The 16,677-nt window shown below is 39.9% G+C and overlaps 1 protein-coding gene across 10 annotated transcripts in view; it reads left to right on the plus strand.

Moving 5' to 3' along the window:
* Positions 1-16,677, plus strand: part of SPIRE1 (spire type actin nucleation factor 1) — a 209,655-nt gene that overhangs the window by 136,048 nt on the left and 56,930 nt on the right. For all 10 annotated transcript variants that reach the window (XM_063716827.1, XM_002828012.6, XM_063716826.1 and 7 more), the window contains 2 exons: positions 9,491-9,568; positions 15,387-15,551. In XM_063716827.1, coding sequence (XP_063572897.1) covers positions 9,491-9,568; positions 15,387-15,551 — 243 coding nt within the window. The remainder of the gene's footprint in view (positions 1-9,490; positions 9,569-15,386; positions 15,552-16,677) is intronic.

Here is a 16,677-nt window from a genome sequence, read left to right on the forward strand (position 1 = left end):
TTCAGCCCATCTTTGCTTTTGACATCCTTCCTCACCAAACTTAATCATTTCTAGCTTTTGATTTAAAGTGAGAGACTTGTGACTCTTCCTTTCACTTGAACACATAAAGGCCATTGTGGGGTTATTAATTGGCGTGATTAAATTATCATTGTGTCTCACGGAATAGGGAGGCCCCAGGAGCGGGAGAGAGGTGGGGGAATGGCTAGTGAGCGGAGCAGTCAGAACACACACATTTATCAATTAGGTTTATTGTCTTATATGGACACTGTCACGAGCACCCCAAAGCAATGACAATAGTAACATCAAACATCACTCCTCACAGATCTCCATAACAGATTTAATTTAAAAAAATGAAATATTGTGAGAATTACCAAAATGTGACAGAAAGACACAAAGTGAGCACATACTCTAGGAAAAATGGCACCAATAGATTTGCCGAACTCAGGGTTGCTGCAAACCTTCAATTTGTAAAAACACAATATCTGGCCAGGCGTAGGGTGGCTCACATCTGTAATCCCAGCACTTTGGGAGGCTGAGGCGGGCAGATCACTTGAGGTCAGGAGTTCGAGACCAGCCTAGCCGACATGATGAAACCCCATCTCTACTAATACTACAAAAATTAGCCAGATGTGGTGGTGCGTGCCCATAATCCCAGCTACTCGGGAGGCTGAGGCATGAGGATCACTTGAACCTGGGAGGCAGAGGTTGCAGTGAGCTGAGATCACGTGCCACTGCACCCTACCCAGGCGACAGAGTAAAACTGTGCCCAAAAAAAACACAGTATCTGCTATGTACAACAAAGCGAAAGGCAGTAAAATGAGGTATGCCTGTACATATATTATTTCAGTTAGCCCTCTGCAAGAAATCATAACTTGATGAAATTATTGAGCTCAGTTTATCTTAAATAAAACTAAAAAATGTTTTACCTAAAATGAAAAACTGTATACATGTATATAAAGTATCTTCTTTGCTGGGGGAAAAACAGTGTTTTTTAAAATGACTAGGCTGTTATGAAATGGTTTTGTCTGTTTTTAAAATCTTATAGCCACATTTTATAGTCTGTAAATGGGTTGAAAAATCAAATGTAAGTATTTTCCACCCCCCAATCTCTTACCAAGCCAGTAGCCAAATCCGCCGGTGTCATAGGGCCAATTGCATGTTAACTAACTCACACTGGGACACCTGTTTGTGACATGACTTCAGCTTATTTTCTGCTTGAATAGGCTTGCAAAGACAAAGCCCCAAGACGTCTGTCTCATTCACAGATTGAAGGGTATTTTAATCAGCTTTCTCATATTCCTTGCCTATTCCTCACCTCATGCCAACACCTCCAATAATAAAATTCTGGCATTTAAGTTGGCTGGAAGTTTTTTTCTAGACCTAAAATAGGTTTATATCCCTCCAAGTGGTGAACATACCACTTTTTGACAGAAAATCCACCACCAGATGTCTTTTTGTAAGTGTGCCATGTGTTGGTTTTAATGAGATCATTCATCATTTGTAACGTTCAGGGTCCTTGCTGCTGTCTGTCTTTTTTCTGTTTGATTTGTTATTTTTGTTGTGAGTGTTGGTAACATGCCGAGCACTGGTGTCTCATCAGTGAGGAGTAAATTTCTGTCTGCCCTCCTGTCATTGCTCTTAGCGCTGCTCTCCCTATTAAAATGTTTCACAAGAATATTTTACTGAAGGCTCATGGAAGAACTCTGCCACCTTTCAGATCCTGCAGCTTTTAAAACTTAATTTATTTTTAACAAAAAAATTCACATGGTTCAAAACCCAGGAGTTGTAAAAATATTACATTAAATTGTACCCTTCTATTTTTGTCTCCTACCCACACTCTCCCTATATGCAGGCAACAAATATTATTAATTTCTTTTTTATCTTTGCAGAGAGATTTTATGTATAACTAACAAGTGCATATCAGTATTTTCTTCCTTTTTTCACTTTTAAACTTTCCTTTTTTATTTAATTATATGTCTTAGAGATCATTTCATATCAGTAAATAGTTTTCACATCTGTAGGCCTTTATAATCTATTTTGTGGGTATGCTGTAATGAGTTTAACCAGTCCTATATTGACATCTACTAAGTAATTTCCATTCTTTTTCTATTACAAACAGTGGTGTCGTGGATAATTTTTAACCTATTTTTCTTGAGTGTGAACATAACTGTAAGGTAAATTCCTAGAAGTAGACTTGCTGGGTCAAAGGAAATGTGCATTTATAATTTTTATAAAATATTAACAATATTGTCCTTCCTAGAGGTTTAGTAGTTGATACTGTCCTTAGCAATGTGTGAGGCTGTCTATTCTCCTACATCTTGACAATGTGTTTTCACAGTGATAAGTGAAAATTAGTATCTTAACAATTTTAATTTGCATTTGTCTTATTATAAATGAGATCAGATATCTTTTCATGTACTTAACAGGCATTTGTCAATTGCTTGTTCATTTCCTTTGCTCATTTTTCTAATGAGCCATTGGTCTTATTAATTTGTCTTTATTTATTAGGAAAATAACTCTTTGTGATATAATTTGTAATATTGTCTGTGATATTTTAATGGTCATTTTTATCATCATCACTGCATTTCTATAGGTGTGAAGAGCTGATGAGTATAAAAACACAAAAGGTGGATGTGTATTAGCAGATAATGTCAGTCCAGCTACGTAGAGCAGAGTCAGTCCACCTATGTAGAGCAGAGACATTTGTTAGAGAGACTGTGTGCGCACATATGTGTGTATAGGTACAAAAAATACTGGAAGAATAGAGGAATTCTAGGAATTCCTTTCCTAGAACCTAGAAATGAATTGCTTTCATTTTTATGACTTTATCTATAGTTTTTCTAATTTCTGTAGTGAACCATATAAATTCGAGTTAAGTAGTACAGAATATCAATTTATAGTTTATCTTAACATTTTACATTTTTTATTCAATAAAATGCTCTTGACTTTTTTCATAATTGCTATAGTTGTTATTTGGCCACCATCCACCCCTCAGGGAGGAGAAGCGTGTTATATCTTTAAGAATGCGCCATAAAGCTTGACACAAATATAAATCATATTCTTTAGCACTTATCCATTAACTCTGCATGGGAGACTTCCAGTTATCAGAACAACTGCTATAACTTTTTACTGGGTTTTTGTACCCTAATTTCTGAAATATTAATTTGGGACTAGTCAATATGATAAAATCTTCTTTCCCTCTTTTCAGATAAAATATATTTGAATTAAAAAGTCATAGCTCATAATCTGCGTGGCTGATACTCATTTTTTAATTTATTGTAGACAATATTGTGAAATAATGTCAGTCATGAAATGTATTTAATAGTCTTTATGTAAGTAATTTCTTTGTTTTGTTTTTGTTTTTGTTTTGAGACAGGGTCTGGCTCTGTCACCTATGCTGGGGGGTAATCTCATGCAGTGATGCAATCTCAGCTCACTGCAACCTCTGCCTCCCGGCCTCAAGCAATCCTCCTACCTCAGCCTCCTGAGTAGTTGGGACTACAGGCATGAGCCACTGTGCCTGGCAGTAATTTGTTGCTTTTTTCATTTCTTTTTTTTTTTTTTTTTTTTGGTGATACAGGGTCTTGCTCTTTTGCCCAGACTGGGATACAGTGATGCAATCACAGCTCACTGCACTTCCAACACCCAGGTTCAGGTAGTCCTTCTGCCTCAGCCTCCCAGAGTGCTGGGATTAAAGTTGTGAGCCATCGTAGCTGGCCTACATTAGCATATTTTAACTGAGTTATTAAAAATGTTTGTTGCCCAGTGTGGTTGCTCACGCCTATAATCCCAGCACTTTGGGAGTCCAAGACAGGCAGACCACTGAGCCCAGGAGTTCAAGATCAGCCTGGCCAACATGGCAAAACCCTGTCTCTACTAAAAGTACAAAAATTAGCCAGGCGTGGTGGTACATGCCTGTAGTCTCTGCTGCTCAGGAGGCTGAGGTGAAAGGATTGCTTGAGCCCAGGAAGTTGAGGCTGCAGTGAGCCATGATCACACCACTGCTCTAGCCTGGTCAACAGAGTGAGACTCGGTCTCAACAATTAATTAAAAGTTTGTTCAAGGAATTTTTGAAATATATTCCTTATTATAATACATTAAAAAATTTCTAACTGAAAACATGTACACATGGCATAGGGAAATAAGATAGTTTAAATGGTGGAAATGGTGATCATTAAAATGCTGTCATAAAAAATACTTTATTGTTATTTTAATATGTGAACATATATGTGAATAAGAAGGATTTAATTAGTAAAGCTTATATGTGAGCTGATGTTGAACCTACACAAATGGATTAAAATTATTCTCTGAGCATTTGGCATACTTCTGATTCACAGACTAGATTCTGTTTTTTAAGTTGCCAGGAACTGAAAATGTTGGCATCGAGCAGTTCTAATTGCCAGCTTGAGAATGGTAATGTCAGAAATGGGAAGCGTAATTGCCATGTGGGTTCTCCCAATTAGAACTTTCTCACCATATCTCAAGCACAGGTTGACATCTGTTATTGCATTTCTGCAAGCAAAAAAAAGAAAAATCATTCAGAAGCTAAAGTATAATTGACAGCTTGAATCTAAAACAAGAAAAATCTGTAATTTACTTTCAAATAACTCATTTGTTTTTGCTGCTAACTAGAAAAATTGAGCTTTCTAGCCACATATTTGATCAAGCTTGTTTGATGATAGTATTTATAGATTCTAAGCTATCTGCATTGATTTATTGCTGAGTCAGGATTTTGATTTAATGAAGAGGCTAAGGAGAGGTATCATTTTGCAAAACAAATTCACTTAGAATAAAATATTTTTGTGATGGAGTAAAAGTATTCACAATCAAATCCTCATAGGTATTCATTGACATAATAACTAATACCTACTGAATGTTCAATATGGTCTGAGCTGAATGCTGTGTTTCATCTGTATTCTTCTGGTATATTTCTTCTATAAAATCCAAAAGATAGCTATTATTATTTGCACTTTAATATACGAGAAAATCAAACAGGATTACAGCAATTAAAAAATTTCCCCAAAGTCATGCAGCTGTAAAGTATCTGAGCTACAGTTTGTGCTATTGTTCAGAAAAACAAATGTGAAATTCTTGGACCATTTCAATTATCTTCAATGTTATAAAGAACAGATAGTTTTTCTTAGTGGCAAAGAGTGAGGGATTTGATCACAGCACAAATAAAGGTAGAGATGTAGGCAGGCCTAACAGTGACACCCTCTTGACTACATTTAGTCAGGGATGTGTCGGAGAATAGTAAAAATTAAGGTTGGGTGGAAAAGGAGCCCTGTTTTGGTGGGCATTGAAGCAAAAGAGTTTGGATTGAGTATATTTTGCTGCTTCTCACACTATTCTATCAAAGTACCCCTAAGACATAAAAGCATGAACTCATATTTGTAGACTATTAAGGACATATTAAATCATAACTTTCAGTTGCAGATGACAGAAACCTACTCAAATAAGCATGGGCAGAGTAGGGGAGAGATGTATTGGCTCACATAATTGGGAAATGTAAGGGTACAGCTAGTTTTAGGCATAGTTGGATCCAGAATCTCAAAGGCTGTAATTAGGGTTGGCATGCTCCTTCCCTTTCCCCTCCAACCCTTTCCAGGACAGTCTCTTACTACCGTCTGCAGCCCTATTCTCACACTCTATCAATTTAGAACTCTGGCAGCAAATCTTTTCTGTTAATTGGGGCAAAAAAGTCTTAGAGGAAGATTTGGAGTCATATACCCACTTAGTAACCAGTCACAGTGGCCAGGAGATAGGCTGTGCTGGCTGGTATAGGTCATGTTCTTACACTTGTAAATAGGAAGTGAGGTACTGGGTCAGCCCTGCTCAAACCGTATGGGATGCATTTCTCAACAGAAGAATCTTTATCAGAGGAAGGAGCAGGGAGGGTTTCTCGACAAAATTAATGCTGTCCACTGAAGACTTGCTTGTCTAGTGCAAGTTAAAATATCTTTGAAATAGTGGATTTTACCTTTGAAATTCATGTAAGTTTTGTCTGAGATGTCTGTTGTAATTTTTTTTAATGTTTCATGCTGTAGATTTCCTTGGGAGACTCCTAGGGGTAAAATTTGAATTCAGGAGGTTTTATTGGGGCATGCTTTTGGGAAAACCTATAAGGGGTAAGGAAAGCAGGATTGAGCAGAGGGAAATGTTGAAATGTGATGCAGATGCAGCAGAGGCCTCAGCCGATCCCTCAGGGAGCTCAGCAGCTGGGGGTGGTTCTTCAGAGATGTCCCAAATTAAAGCAAGGAGGCCTGATCTTTGTACTTCCTCACAGACCATTGACTGGATATAGGTTACTCTAGGGAGGATGTAACTTTGACAAAGCAGCTTCCTTTGGCTAACGGCAGTTCCTGAGGAGGGTTAAGTAGCGAGCCTTTAGCAGACATCTCTAGCCACTAGTGGAAGAGGACGTTGTTCTTGAAACAGAGGGCAGCTTACCACAGCTTTCATTACATTAATTCCAGGAAAATGTGTCGTGTTTATCTGTTGTTTTATTAATATTTTCTTTTATTTTTTTGAGACAGGGTTTCTCTCTGTCGCCCAGGTTGGAGTGCAGTGGTGTGATCTTAGCTCACTTGCAGCCTCAGCCTCCCAGGCTGAAGTGATTCTCCTACCTCAGCCTCCTGAGTAGCTGGGACTACAGGCAAGCGCCACCATACCCGGCTAATTTTTTGGTTTTTTTGGAGAGACAAGGTCTTACTGTGTTGCCCAGGTTGGTCTTCAACTCCTGGCCTCAAGCAATCCTCCTGCCTGAGCTTCCCCAAATATTGGGATCATAGGCATGAGTCACTGCACCTGGTCTGGAATTAAAAAAAAAAAAAAAGTATAGGCTTATAAAGATGAGTTTATTCATCATGATTTCAGTTTTTTCATATTTTTATGGTTTATAAGCTCCTGGGTAAGCAGTATATTGCTTCTGTGGGATCAGCCTTTGGGTGACAAGGGAGAATATGGCAGAAAGAACGTGTTTCCAAGTGGGCATGCGTCAGCCCCACCCCACATTCCATTATGTCTAAGGAAAGGAGGGTTGTTAGAAGGTTGGTCCATTTATGCATACTTGATTTTCTCAGGCGTTAAGGTTCCAAACCAGCTTATTTGATGCTGGTTGAATCTTGTTGACCTGTTTAATTACTTCTTTTCTTCTGTATGGTATTAGAAATGCATTTCTTTTTCTTCTTTATTTTATTTTACCTATTTATTGATCCACCTATCGGCTGAAATAGACACTTAAATGTAATGTGAGCCTGGGTTGAAGATTTATTTTCCTAAAATGCAGAGTATGTGTTTCTGTGTGGCAGATAAGATACCTCTCCCCAACTTCTCTAGGGGATTCTGAATTTAGAGGAGAACATAGATTTTTCTCTGAATATTACTCCCTCTGATGGAGCTTCCTCTTACTAAAGTTGACTTGGTAAGGGCTATTAAATTGGTTTAAGTATTTAAACATGCATGGTTGAAAGTGTCTTAATCTACTTAATGAAGAAATATTTACTGAGCACCTATTCTATGCAAGGCTATTCTGGAGATTTGTGAATCCCATCAGTGAACAAAATACAAAAAAAAAAAAATTCTTCTTTCCTAAAGTCTGAATCCAGCAGGAGGTGGTAGACAGTAAACATATGAAATAAGTACATCCTATAGACCACTAAAAGGTAGGAAGAGCTATGGGAAAAGACGTAAACTAGAGTAATTGCTAGTAGCTGGGGATGGGGCTTGGAATTTGGTCAAGATAGACCCCATTGAGAAGGTGACATTTGCACAAGTGTGTAACAGATGTGAGGTGATTCAGTCTGGATATTTGAGATGTAAAGCATTCTAGGAAGAAGGTGGCAGCCAGTGTACATACCATAAGGCTGGAGTGGGAAGAAATAGTAGGAGATGAGGTAAGGTGTGGTGACTCAAGCCTATAATCCCAGCCCTTTGGGAGGCTGAGGCAGGGGGATCGCAAGCCGACGAGTTCGACACCAGCCCAGGCAATATAGTGAGACCCTATCTGTAGAAAATACAAAAATTAGCCAGGCATGGGGTGCACACCTGTAGTCCCAGTTACTTGGTAGGCTAAGCTGGGAGAATTACTGGAGCCCCAGGAAGTCGAGGCTGCAGTGAGCTGTAATTGCATCACTGCACTCTAGCCTGAGCAACAGAGGAAGACCCTGTCTCTAAAAATAAATAAATAAATAAATCTTAAAAGTAAATATTTCAGACCGGGAGTGGTGGCTCATGCCTGTTATCCCAGCTCTTTGAGAGGCCGAGGTGGGTGGATCACCTGAGGTCAGGAGTTTGAGAACAGCCTAACCGACATGGAGAAACCCTGTCTGTACTAAAAACACAAAATTAGCCAGGCGTGGTGGTGCATGCCTGTACTCCTAGCTACTCAGGAGGCTGAGGCAGGAGAATCGCTTGAATCCGGGAGGTAGAGGTTATAGTGAGCTGAGATTGCACCATTGCACTCCAGCCTGGGCAACAAGAGCAAAACTCCGCCTCAAATAAATAAATAAATAAATAAATAAAGTATTCATTATTCTCATATAAAACAAGCTAGATTTCATACGGTGCATTTAAACAGTCTTTTGATCAACGTGGGGATTAGGGAAAAATTTTTTTAAAACTCAGTTAAGTGCAGGCAGGCACATAACATAGCTCAGCAAAAAGTAAATATATTAGGGTTGAATTACTGTAAGTAGAATTGCTGTATCATAAATTTAGAATTAATATGTGAATATATTTTAGCAACCAAGATTTTTTTAAAGTTGCAAGTGTTGAATTGATGCAGTTTGCAGCATTTTTATCAATTAAAATGTACTCATCAAATTACTTGATAAATACATATTGAGCATCAGCAAGTGCCAGTGCTTGTGTGGCCTCTGAAGATGGGATTCTGCCTCATGAAGTCTAGAGGGAAGGCACTAATATGTGTAAAATTACAATGTTGATAAGAGCTATGGAGGTATAATGGTGCTATAAAATTTTTAAATAGGAGGATTTTGACTTATTCAGGGAGGAAGGGAAGGCTTCTCTGAAGAATCGATGATTCTGTTGAGTCTGATATCTGAAAGGAAGAATGAAAGTAGACAATGAAAGAGACCAGCCACGGGGTGAGGAGAGAAAAGCATCCGGGATCAGATTGCTTCAGAAGCCCAGGCGAAATATGATGGTGTTTAGAGTAATGGATTTGTAGTAGAGATGAAAAGTAGTAGAGATGAAAAGAAGAGAGCTTAAGTTAAAAAAAAAAAAAAAAAAAAAAGCTGGGTTGGCAAGGCCTGAAAGGAAATTAGAGTGAGCAGTCTCAGTCCATCCTCAGTAAAATGGATCCTCAGGGTTCCATTTTAATTGGCCCTAAAGTTTACAGAGCAATAGATTCTGTACTGTCTCCTTCACTGATACTTGAATATATGTCTTACCTGAAGATATGTTAGGAATTTTAATTTGAGAAGGTAACTTAATGAAATTTTTATGCCTGTTTTATTTTAACCTGTAGAATCTTAAGAAGATTCAAGAAATGGAAAAGAGTGATGAATCTAGCACAGACTTGGAAGATCTGAAAAACACTGACTGGGTAAGAGCTGGAAATGCTTTCTGATCTGTTTACTGTCTAAGAAATAGTGTAATTTTTTTTTTTTTTTTTTTGAGACAGGGTCTCGTTCTGTTGCTCAGGCTGCAGTGCAATGGAGCGATCTCAGCTCACTGCAACCCCCACCTCCTGGGTACTGCAACCCCCGCCTCCTGGGTTCAAGTGATTCTCCTGCCTCAGCTTCCCAAGTAGCTAGGACTACAAGCATGTGCCACCACGCCCGGCTAATTTTGTATTTTTAGTAGAGATGGGGTTTCACCATGTTGGCCAGGCTGGTCTCAAACTCCTGACCTTATGTGATCCTCCCACCGGGGCCTCTCAAAGTGCTGGGATTACAGGCATGAGCCACCTTGCCCAGCCTGTATAATATTTTTTAAAATGCTAGTTATTGGCCAGGCATGGTAGCTTACATCTATAATCCCAGCACTTGGGGAGGCCAAGGCAGGAAGATTGCTGGAGCTTAGGAATTCAAGACCAGCCGGGACAACATAGTGAGACCCTATCACTAAAATAGGAGGATTTTTATTATTATTAAAAATAATAATAATAAAAAAATTAGCCGGGCTGGTGGCATGTGCCTGTGGTCCCAGCTACCTGGGAGGCTGAGTTAGAAGGATCACTTGAGCCCAGGAGGTTGAGGCTGCAGTGAACTATGATCACACCACTGCACTCCAGCTTGGTCAACAGAGTGAGACCCTGTCTCAAAAAAATAAAAAATAAAATACTCATCATTAAGGACTGTAGTATGAATTGATAAATAAATTTGAATGCTTAGTCTTACATTTGAGGAAATATCTATTCCCCATTTTAAAAAGCTTTCTGGTTTTATTAAAACCACCCCCAATGTCTCTGAGAATTTTAGTGTTTTAAAATATTAATATTTCTAATTATGTTAATACCTTAACACAGCAGTCCCCAACCTTTTTGGTACCAGAGACTGGTTTTGTGGAAGACGATGTCAAGGATTGGGGGTGGAGGGGTGGTTTCAAGATGAAACTGTTCCACCTCAGATCATCAGGCATTAGATTCTCGTAAGGAGCATACAACGTAGATCCCTCATGTGTGCAGTTCACAGTAGGGTTTGTGCTCCTATGAGAATCTAATGCCGCTGCTGATCTTACAGGAGACAGAGCTCAGGCATAATGCTTGCTCATCTGCCACTCATTTGCTGTGCAGCTCAGTTCCTAACAGGCCACAGACCAGTACCAGTCAGTGGACTGGGGGTTGCAAACCCCTGCCTTAACATATTCTTGTGTATAAATTAAAGTTTAAGCTATGTTTTCAGGATTAAGTGTGAAACTAACAGCATTGTACATTTATTTATCCAATGAACAGTTATCTGTGTGAGGACCCCGGGAATGCAGAATAAACAATATGGGGTCTCTCTCCCAATAAAACTCAGTCTAAGACAGAAGACAGATTTGTAAAACAGATAATGTGGTTTATTCCTGTGACACACTTTGAATATCTACAGTTTTTCAGGCATAGTACTAAATCCTAGTGACTCTAAAAATTCCTGCTGTCATATAAAACTTAGAGTTGGTAGGCATGACAGTCTTGGGGACAGACAGTGAATGTTGTGGAGTGTGTTAGATTGTGGAAGTCCAAGGACAGGCGTGGTGGCTCACACCTGTAATCCCAGCACTTTGGGAGGCTGAGGTGGGCGGATCACCTGAGGTCAGGAGTTTGAGACCAGCCTGGCCAACATGGCCAGCCATCTCTACTAGAAAATACAAAAATTAGCTGGGCATGGTGGTGCACACCTGTAATCCCATCTACTTGGGAGGCTGAGGCAGGAGAATAGCTTGAACCTGGGAGGCGGAGGTTGAGGTGAGCCGAGATCGCACCATTGTACTCCAGCCTGGGCGACAGAGGGAGACTCTGTCTCCAAAAAAAAAAAAAGAAGATTGTTGAAGTCCAGATATTGGGGGAAGGCACATTTTAGGATTCTGACTTTTTAGATTAAGAATGCTAGATAAATCATGCCATTATCATATAAATTGGTTGCTTTTGACCATATTGGGTTTTAATTGTTTGTCACATTATTTTCTAACATTTATTGAGATATAATAGATATACAATAAGCTGCACATATTTAAAATGCATAACTTGATAAATTTTGACATGTATTTTGTACATATATATATATTCACCCATGAAACCATCACCACAATCAAAATAATGAGCCTATTTATCACACCCAAAGTTTCCTCATACCTTTTTATGATCCTACCTCCTGCCTCCCTCCTCCCCAGTTTCCAGGCAATTAGTCATCTGCTTTCTGTGACTATAGTTTGCACTTTCTAGAATTTTATATAAATGTAATCATATGGTATATACTGTTTTTTGGGGTTTATTTATTTTTTTTTAGATGGAGTCTCGCTCTGTCGCCCAGGCTGGAGTGCAGTGGCGTGATCTCGGCTCACTGCAACCTCCACCTCCTGGGTTCAAGCAATTCTCCTGCCTCAGCCTCCTGAGTAGCTGGGATTACAGGTGCGCACCACCACGCCCAGCTAATTTTTGTATTTTTAGTAGAGACAGGGTTTCACCATGTTGGTCAGGCTAGTCTCGTAGTCCTGACCTGGTGATCCGCCCACCTCGGCCTCCCAAAGTGCTGGGATTACAGGTATGAGCCTCTGCGCCCAGCTGGTATGTACTGTTTTTGGTTTGGCTTCTTTCACTCTTCATAATTGTTTTGAGATTTCATCCGTGTTGCTGTCTGTATCTGTAGAGTGTTGAGAAGTATTCCATTGTTTGGATATATCGCAGTTTATCTCTTCATCTGTTGCTGGTCATTTGGGTTGTTTCTTGTTTGCAATATTCTTAATTTATTGATAGATATCTTCAAGATATTTGGAACATTCAAGACAAAACAAAAATACTTGCCTACATTGTCTTAAAAGCTGGTGTTATTTGTCATTTTAGAATAAAATTGATTATTGATTTTCCTTTATGAAGAATACTTGGATAGTGTTGTTCTAGGTGTATATCATCTTGGCCAATAAATTTTAAATTGGTTTTCCCAGCCATTGAAACCAGATAAATAACTTCCAGTGTTCAGAAGTTAGCAAACAGCTAGTACAAACTTAAAGTAAAAATTTAATTTCTTACCGTAAGCCATCTTCATTTGAAAACTAGTGTCATCCCTGACAAGAGAAGCACTAACTCCAGAGGGAGTTATATTTGCGTAGATCACCAGCTTCCTCCTCATAAGACCACTAAGTGAATTACGTAGAAAGATTAGAATGAAAAGAGCAAAGAGTTGAGAGAGAATTAGAATAGAATGTCTTTACTAGCAGATTCTAGTTTCAGAATTTCCCTAATGGGATAAGGAATAAATTATAATCTCCAGGAATGCATATGATGACAGTTGTCTGTTATTTTATATAATAACTGTGACTTTAATTTCTGAAAAGTAGTATGTAAGATTTTTTAACCAAACAATCATGCACACAAAACCGACTATATAACAAAGTGTGGGCCACGCACAGGGGCTCACGCCTGTAATCTCAGCACTTTGGGGAGGCCAGGGCGTCTGAATCAGTTGAGGTCAGGAGTTCAAGACCAGCCTGACCAACATGACGAAACCTGTGTCTACTGAAAATACAAAAAACTAGCTTGGCGTAGTGGCAGGCACCTGTAATCCCAGCTACTCAGGAGGCTGAGGCAGGAGAATCGCTTGAACCCGGGAGGCAGAAATTGCAGTGAGCTGAGATTGCACCATTGCACTCCAACATGGGGTGACAAGAGCAAGACTCCATCTCAAAAAAAACGAAGTGTGTTTGAATCCTTTTATAAATTATAGCAAAAGTTTCTAATGTGGGTAACTGTCCCCTGTCCCCTAATTTAAAGCCCAAAGGGAGACTTTTAAAAGATTAGATGATATTTGAACTGCATCTTAAAGGAATGAATAAGAGAAATGTGGAAGTTGGGACAAAAGCATTCTTGAGAGAAATACAGACATTTTAGGGATATTATTTTAGAACACCTTTAATGGCAGAATCTAAGAATCTTTTTAAATATGAATACTTTAGGAGGCATCTAATGGTACACTATAAGTACCTCAAATCCTTTTTGGAACAAGAGGATGGGAAATGGTATGGTTTTTATATTTTTTGGTAGCTTCTCATTGTCCAAACCCAACATTTTTTTAAATTATGAATCATTATTGAGAATGTTTTGAGAAATTTAATCAGTTATTTTACATAGAAGATTCTTATGAAATATATCACTTGATTTTACAGCAAATATATTTAAGTAACTATTGTGTTACTTTATTTTTTTTTAATTTTTAATTTTTTTAAGATGGAATCTCAGTCTGTTGTCAGGCTGGAGTGCAGTGGCGCTATCTCGGCCCACTGCAACCTCCGCCTCCCAGGTTCAAGCGATTCTCCTGCCTCAGCCTCCTGAGTAGCTGGGACTACAGGCACATGCCACCACACCCGGCTAATTTTTTGTATTTTTAGTAGAGATGGTGTTTCACCATGTTAGCCAGGATGGTCTCTATCTTCTGACCTCGTGATCCATCCACTTCAGCCTCCCAGAGTGCTGGGATTACAGGCATGAGCCACTGTGCTCAGCCATGTCACTTACTAATTTTAACAAGTTACAGGTTTTTAGCTAAATATTGTGATGGACTTCACTCAAGTAGAGACTTTGACACATTATAGGCAGGAGAACAAAAAGAGTTAAAGTATAATAAGACAAATATAAATAGATTTTGTATTATTTTATGTTTTTTTTATTTTTTGAGACAGTCTCACTCTGTCACCCAAGCTGGAGTGCAGTGGCGCGATCTGGGCTCACTGCAACCTCTACCTCCCGGGTTCAAGCAGTCCTCCTACCTCAGCCTCGTGAGTGGCTGCAATTACGGGCGCACACCACCACACCCAGATAATTTTTGAATTTTTAGTAGAGACAGGGTTTCGCCATATTGGTCAGGCCAGTCTCAGACTCCTGACCTCAGGTGATCCACCCTCCTTCGCCTCCGAAAGTTCTGGGATTACAGGTGTGACCCATTGCACCCAGCCTTTTTTAGTATTTTCTATGTATAGAACACCATCTACTGGTTCTGATCTTCTCAACAAGTAATAAAGTACCACTTCTTTTATTGATGAGGAAACTACAGCTCAGAAAGGTGCAGCAACTTGCTCCGTGTCAAATAGCTGGCAAGTGGCCGTATCTCAGTCAGCTGTGGTCACAGTAATACCGTGTAACTAACCACTACAAAATCACAGCCGCATAAAGCAAAAGCACTTACTAGCTCATGGGTCTCCAGATGCCCTATGGTAGCTCCACTTTACAGGTATCTCATCTTTATCCTGGGACCACAGGTTAACCCAGGCTTGACATTCTCATGGCCATAATAGAAACACAAGGGACAAGCCCATTTTACATATGCTTTTGAAGCCCTTGGTCTTATCACACCCACCACTATTCCAGTGGCCAAGCAAATCATATAGCCAAACCCAAAGTCGGTGTGGGAAATATAATCCCCTTTAGTGAGCAGAGTCACATAACGGCATAGACACAGGAAAGCATGAGGAACCTGAGCCCTTAATGAAGCCTACCACAGTGGTGGAGCTTAGGTTTAAACCCATGTGGCTCAGCAGGTAGAGCCTGTGGATTCTCTACTTGCTTTCCACCCATCTTTTAGTACCCAAAATCTAATTTTTTAAATAGTTTTTGGTTGGTTTGCTCATTGTTTTGTAATCCAAGCTCTTCATTTATTCTGTATGACTAGCTGTTTAGAAGAAACTAGTACATTTATTCATTGATGTCTCTCTATCCTTGGTTCTTTCAGGCACGATTCTGGGTACAGGTGATGAGGGATTTGAGGAATGGGGTAAAACTTAAGAAGGTCCAAGAGCGGCAGTACAACCCTTTGCCCATTGAATATCAGCTCACCCCTTATGAGATGTTAATGGATGACATTCGCTGCAAAAGATACACCTTGCGAAAAGTGATGGTAAGTAACCAAACTGTCAGGCCGGGCGTGGTGGCTCACTCCTGTAATCCCAGCACTTTGGGAGGTCGAGGCGGGTGGATCATCTGAGGTCAGGAGTTCAAGACCAGCTTGACCAACATGGTGAATCCCTGTCTGTACCAAAAAATACAAAAATTAGTTGGGTGTGGTGGTGCACGCCTGTAGTTCCAGCCACTCGGGAGGCTGAGGCAGAAGAATCACTTGAACCCAGGAGGTGGAGGTTGCAGTGACCCAAGATGGAGCCGCTGCACTCCAGCCTGGGCGACAGAGTGAGACCCTGTCTCAGAAAAGAAAAACAAAAAACTCCATGTCCTTACCGTGGCCGGCACAGCCCACACGGCTGGATCCAGGTTTCCTCTCAGACTTCATCTTCTGCTACGCTTCCCTGCAGGGTTCTGCTTGTTAGCCACCCTGATCTCTGCCAGTGTCTCAGCAGTGCCTAGTGTGCTCCTGTAACAGAGCCTTTGCCTTGGATATCCCTTCTCTCAGGAACTCTCCTCTCTCACATAGCCACATAATTTGCCTCTTTACTTTTCAGGCCTGTGCTCAAGTTTTCCCTCATTAGAAAAGTCTTCTCCATCTCTTTACTCTCGTGTTTCACTAGCTGACATTGCAATGTATTTCCAGATTTATTGTCTGTCTCCCTTACAAAGACAAGAACTTAGTTATTTTCACTGTTTATCCCCTTTGACAAGAACATGGGCCTGACATGCAACCAAATACTGAATACTGTGCTCAATAAATAGTTATGGGATGGATTAATGAATTCTGTCCACATTTTTGAGGAAATTTAATCAAAGTTATTTTATGTTAGAAGGTTCTTATGAAACATCACTTGGTTTTTTGTTTTTTATTTTTGAGACAGAGTCTCACTCTTTTTGCCGAGGCTGAAGTGCAGTGGCGTGATCTTGGCTCACTGCAACCTCCACCTCCCAGGTTCAAGTAATTCTCGTGCCTCAGCCTCCCAAGTAGCTGGGATTACAGGCGCATGCCACCAAGCCTGGCTAATTTTTGTATTTTTAATAGAGACAGGGCTTCACCATGTTGCCCAGGCTGGTCTCGAACTCCTGACCTTGGGTGATCTGCCCACCTCAGCCTCCCAAAGTGC

This window comes from Pongo abelii, chromosome 17 (genome assembly GCF_028885655.2).
Source record: "Pongo abelii isolate AG06213 chromosome 17, NHGRI_mPonAbe1-v2.0_pri, whole genome shotgun sequence".
NCBI classification, from domain to species: Eukaryota; Metazoa; Chordata; class Mammalia; order Primates; family Hominidae; genus Pongo; species Pongo abelii.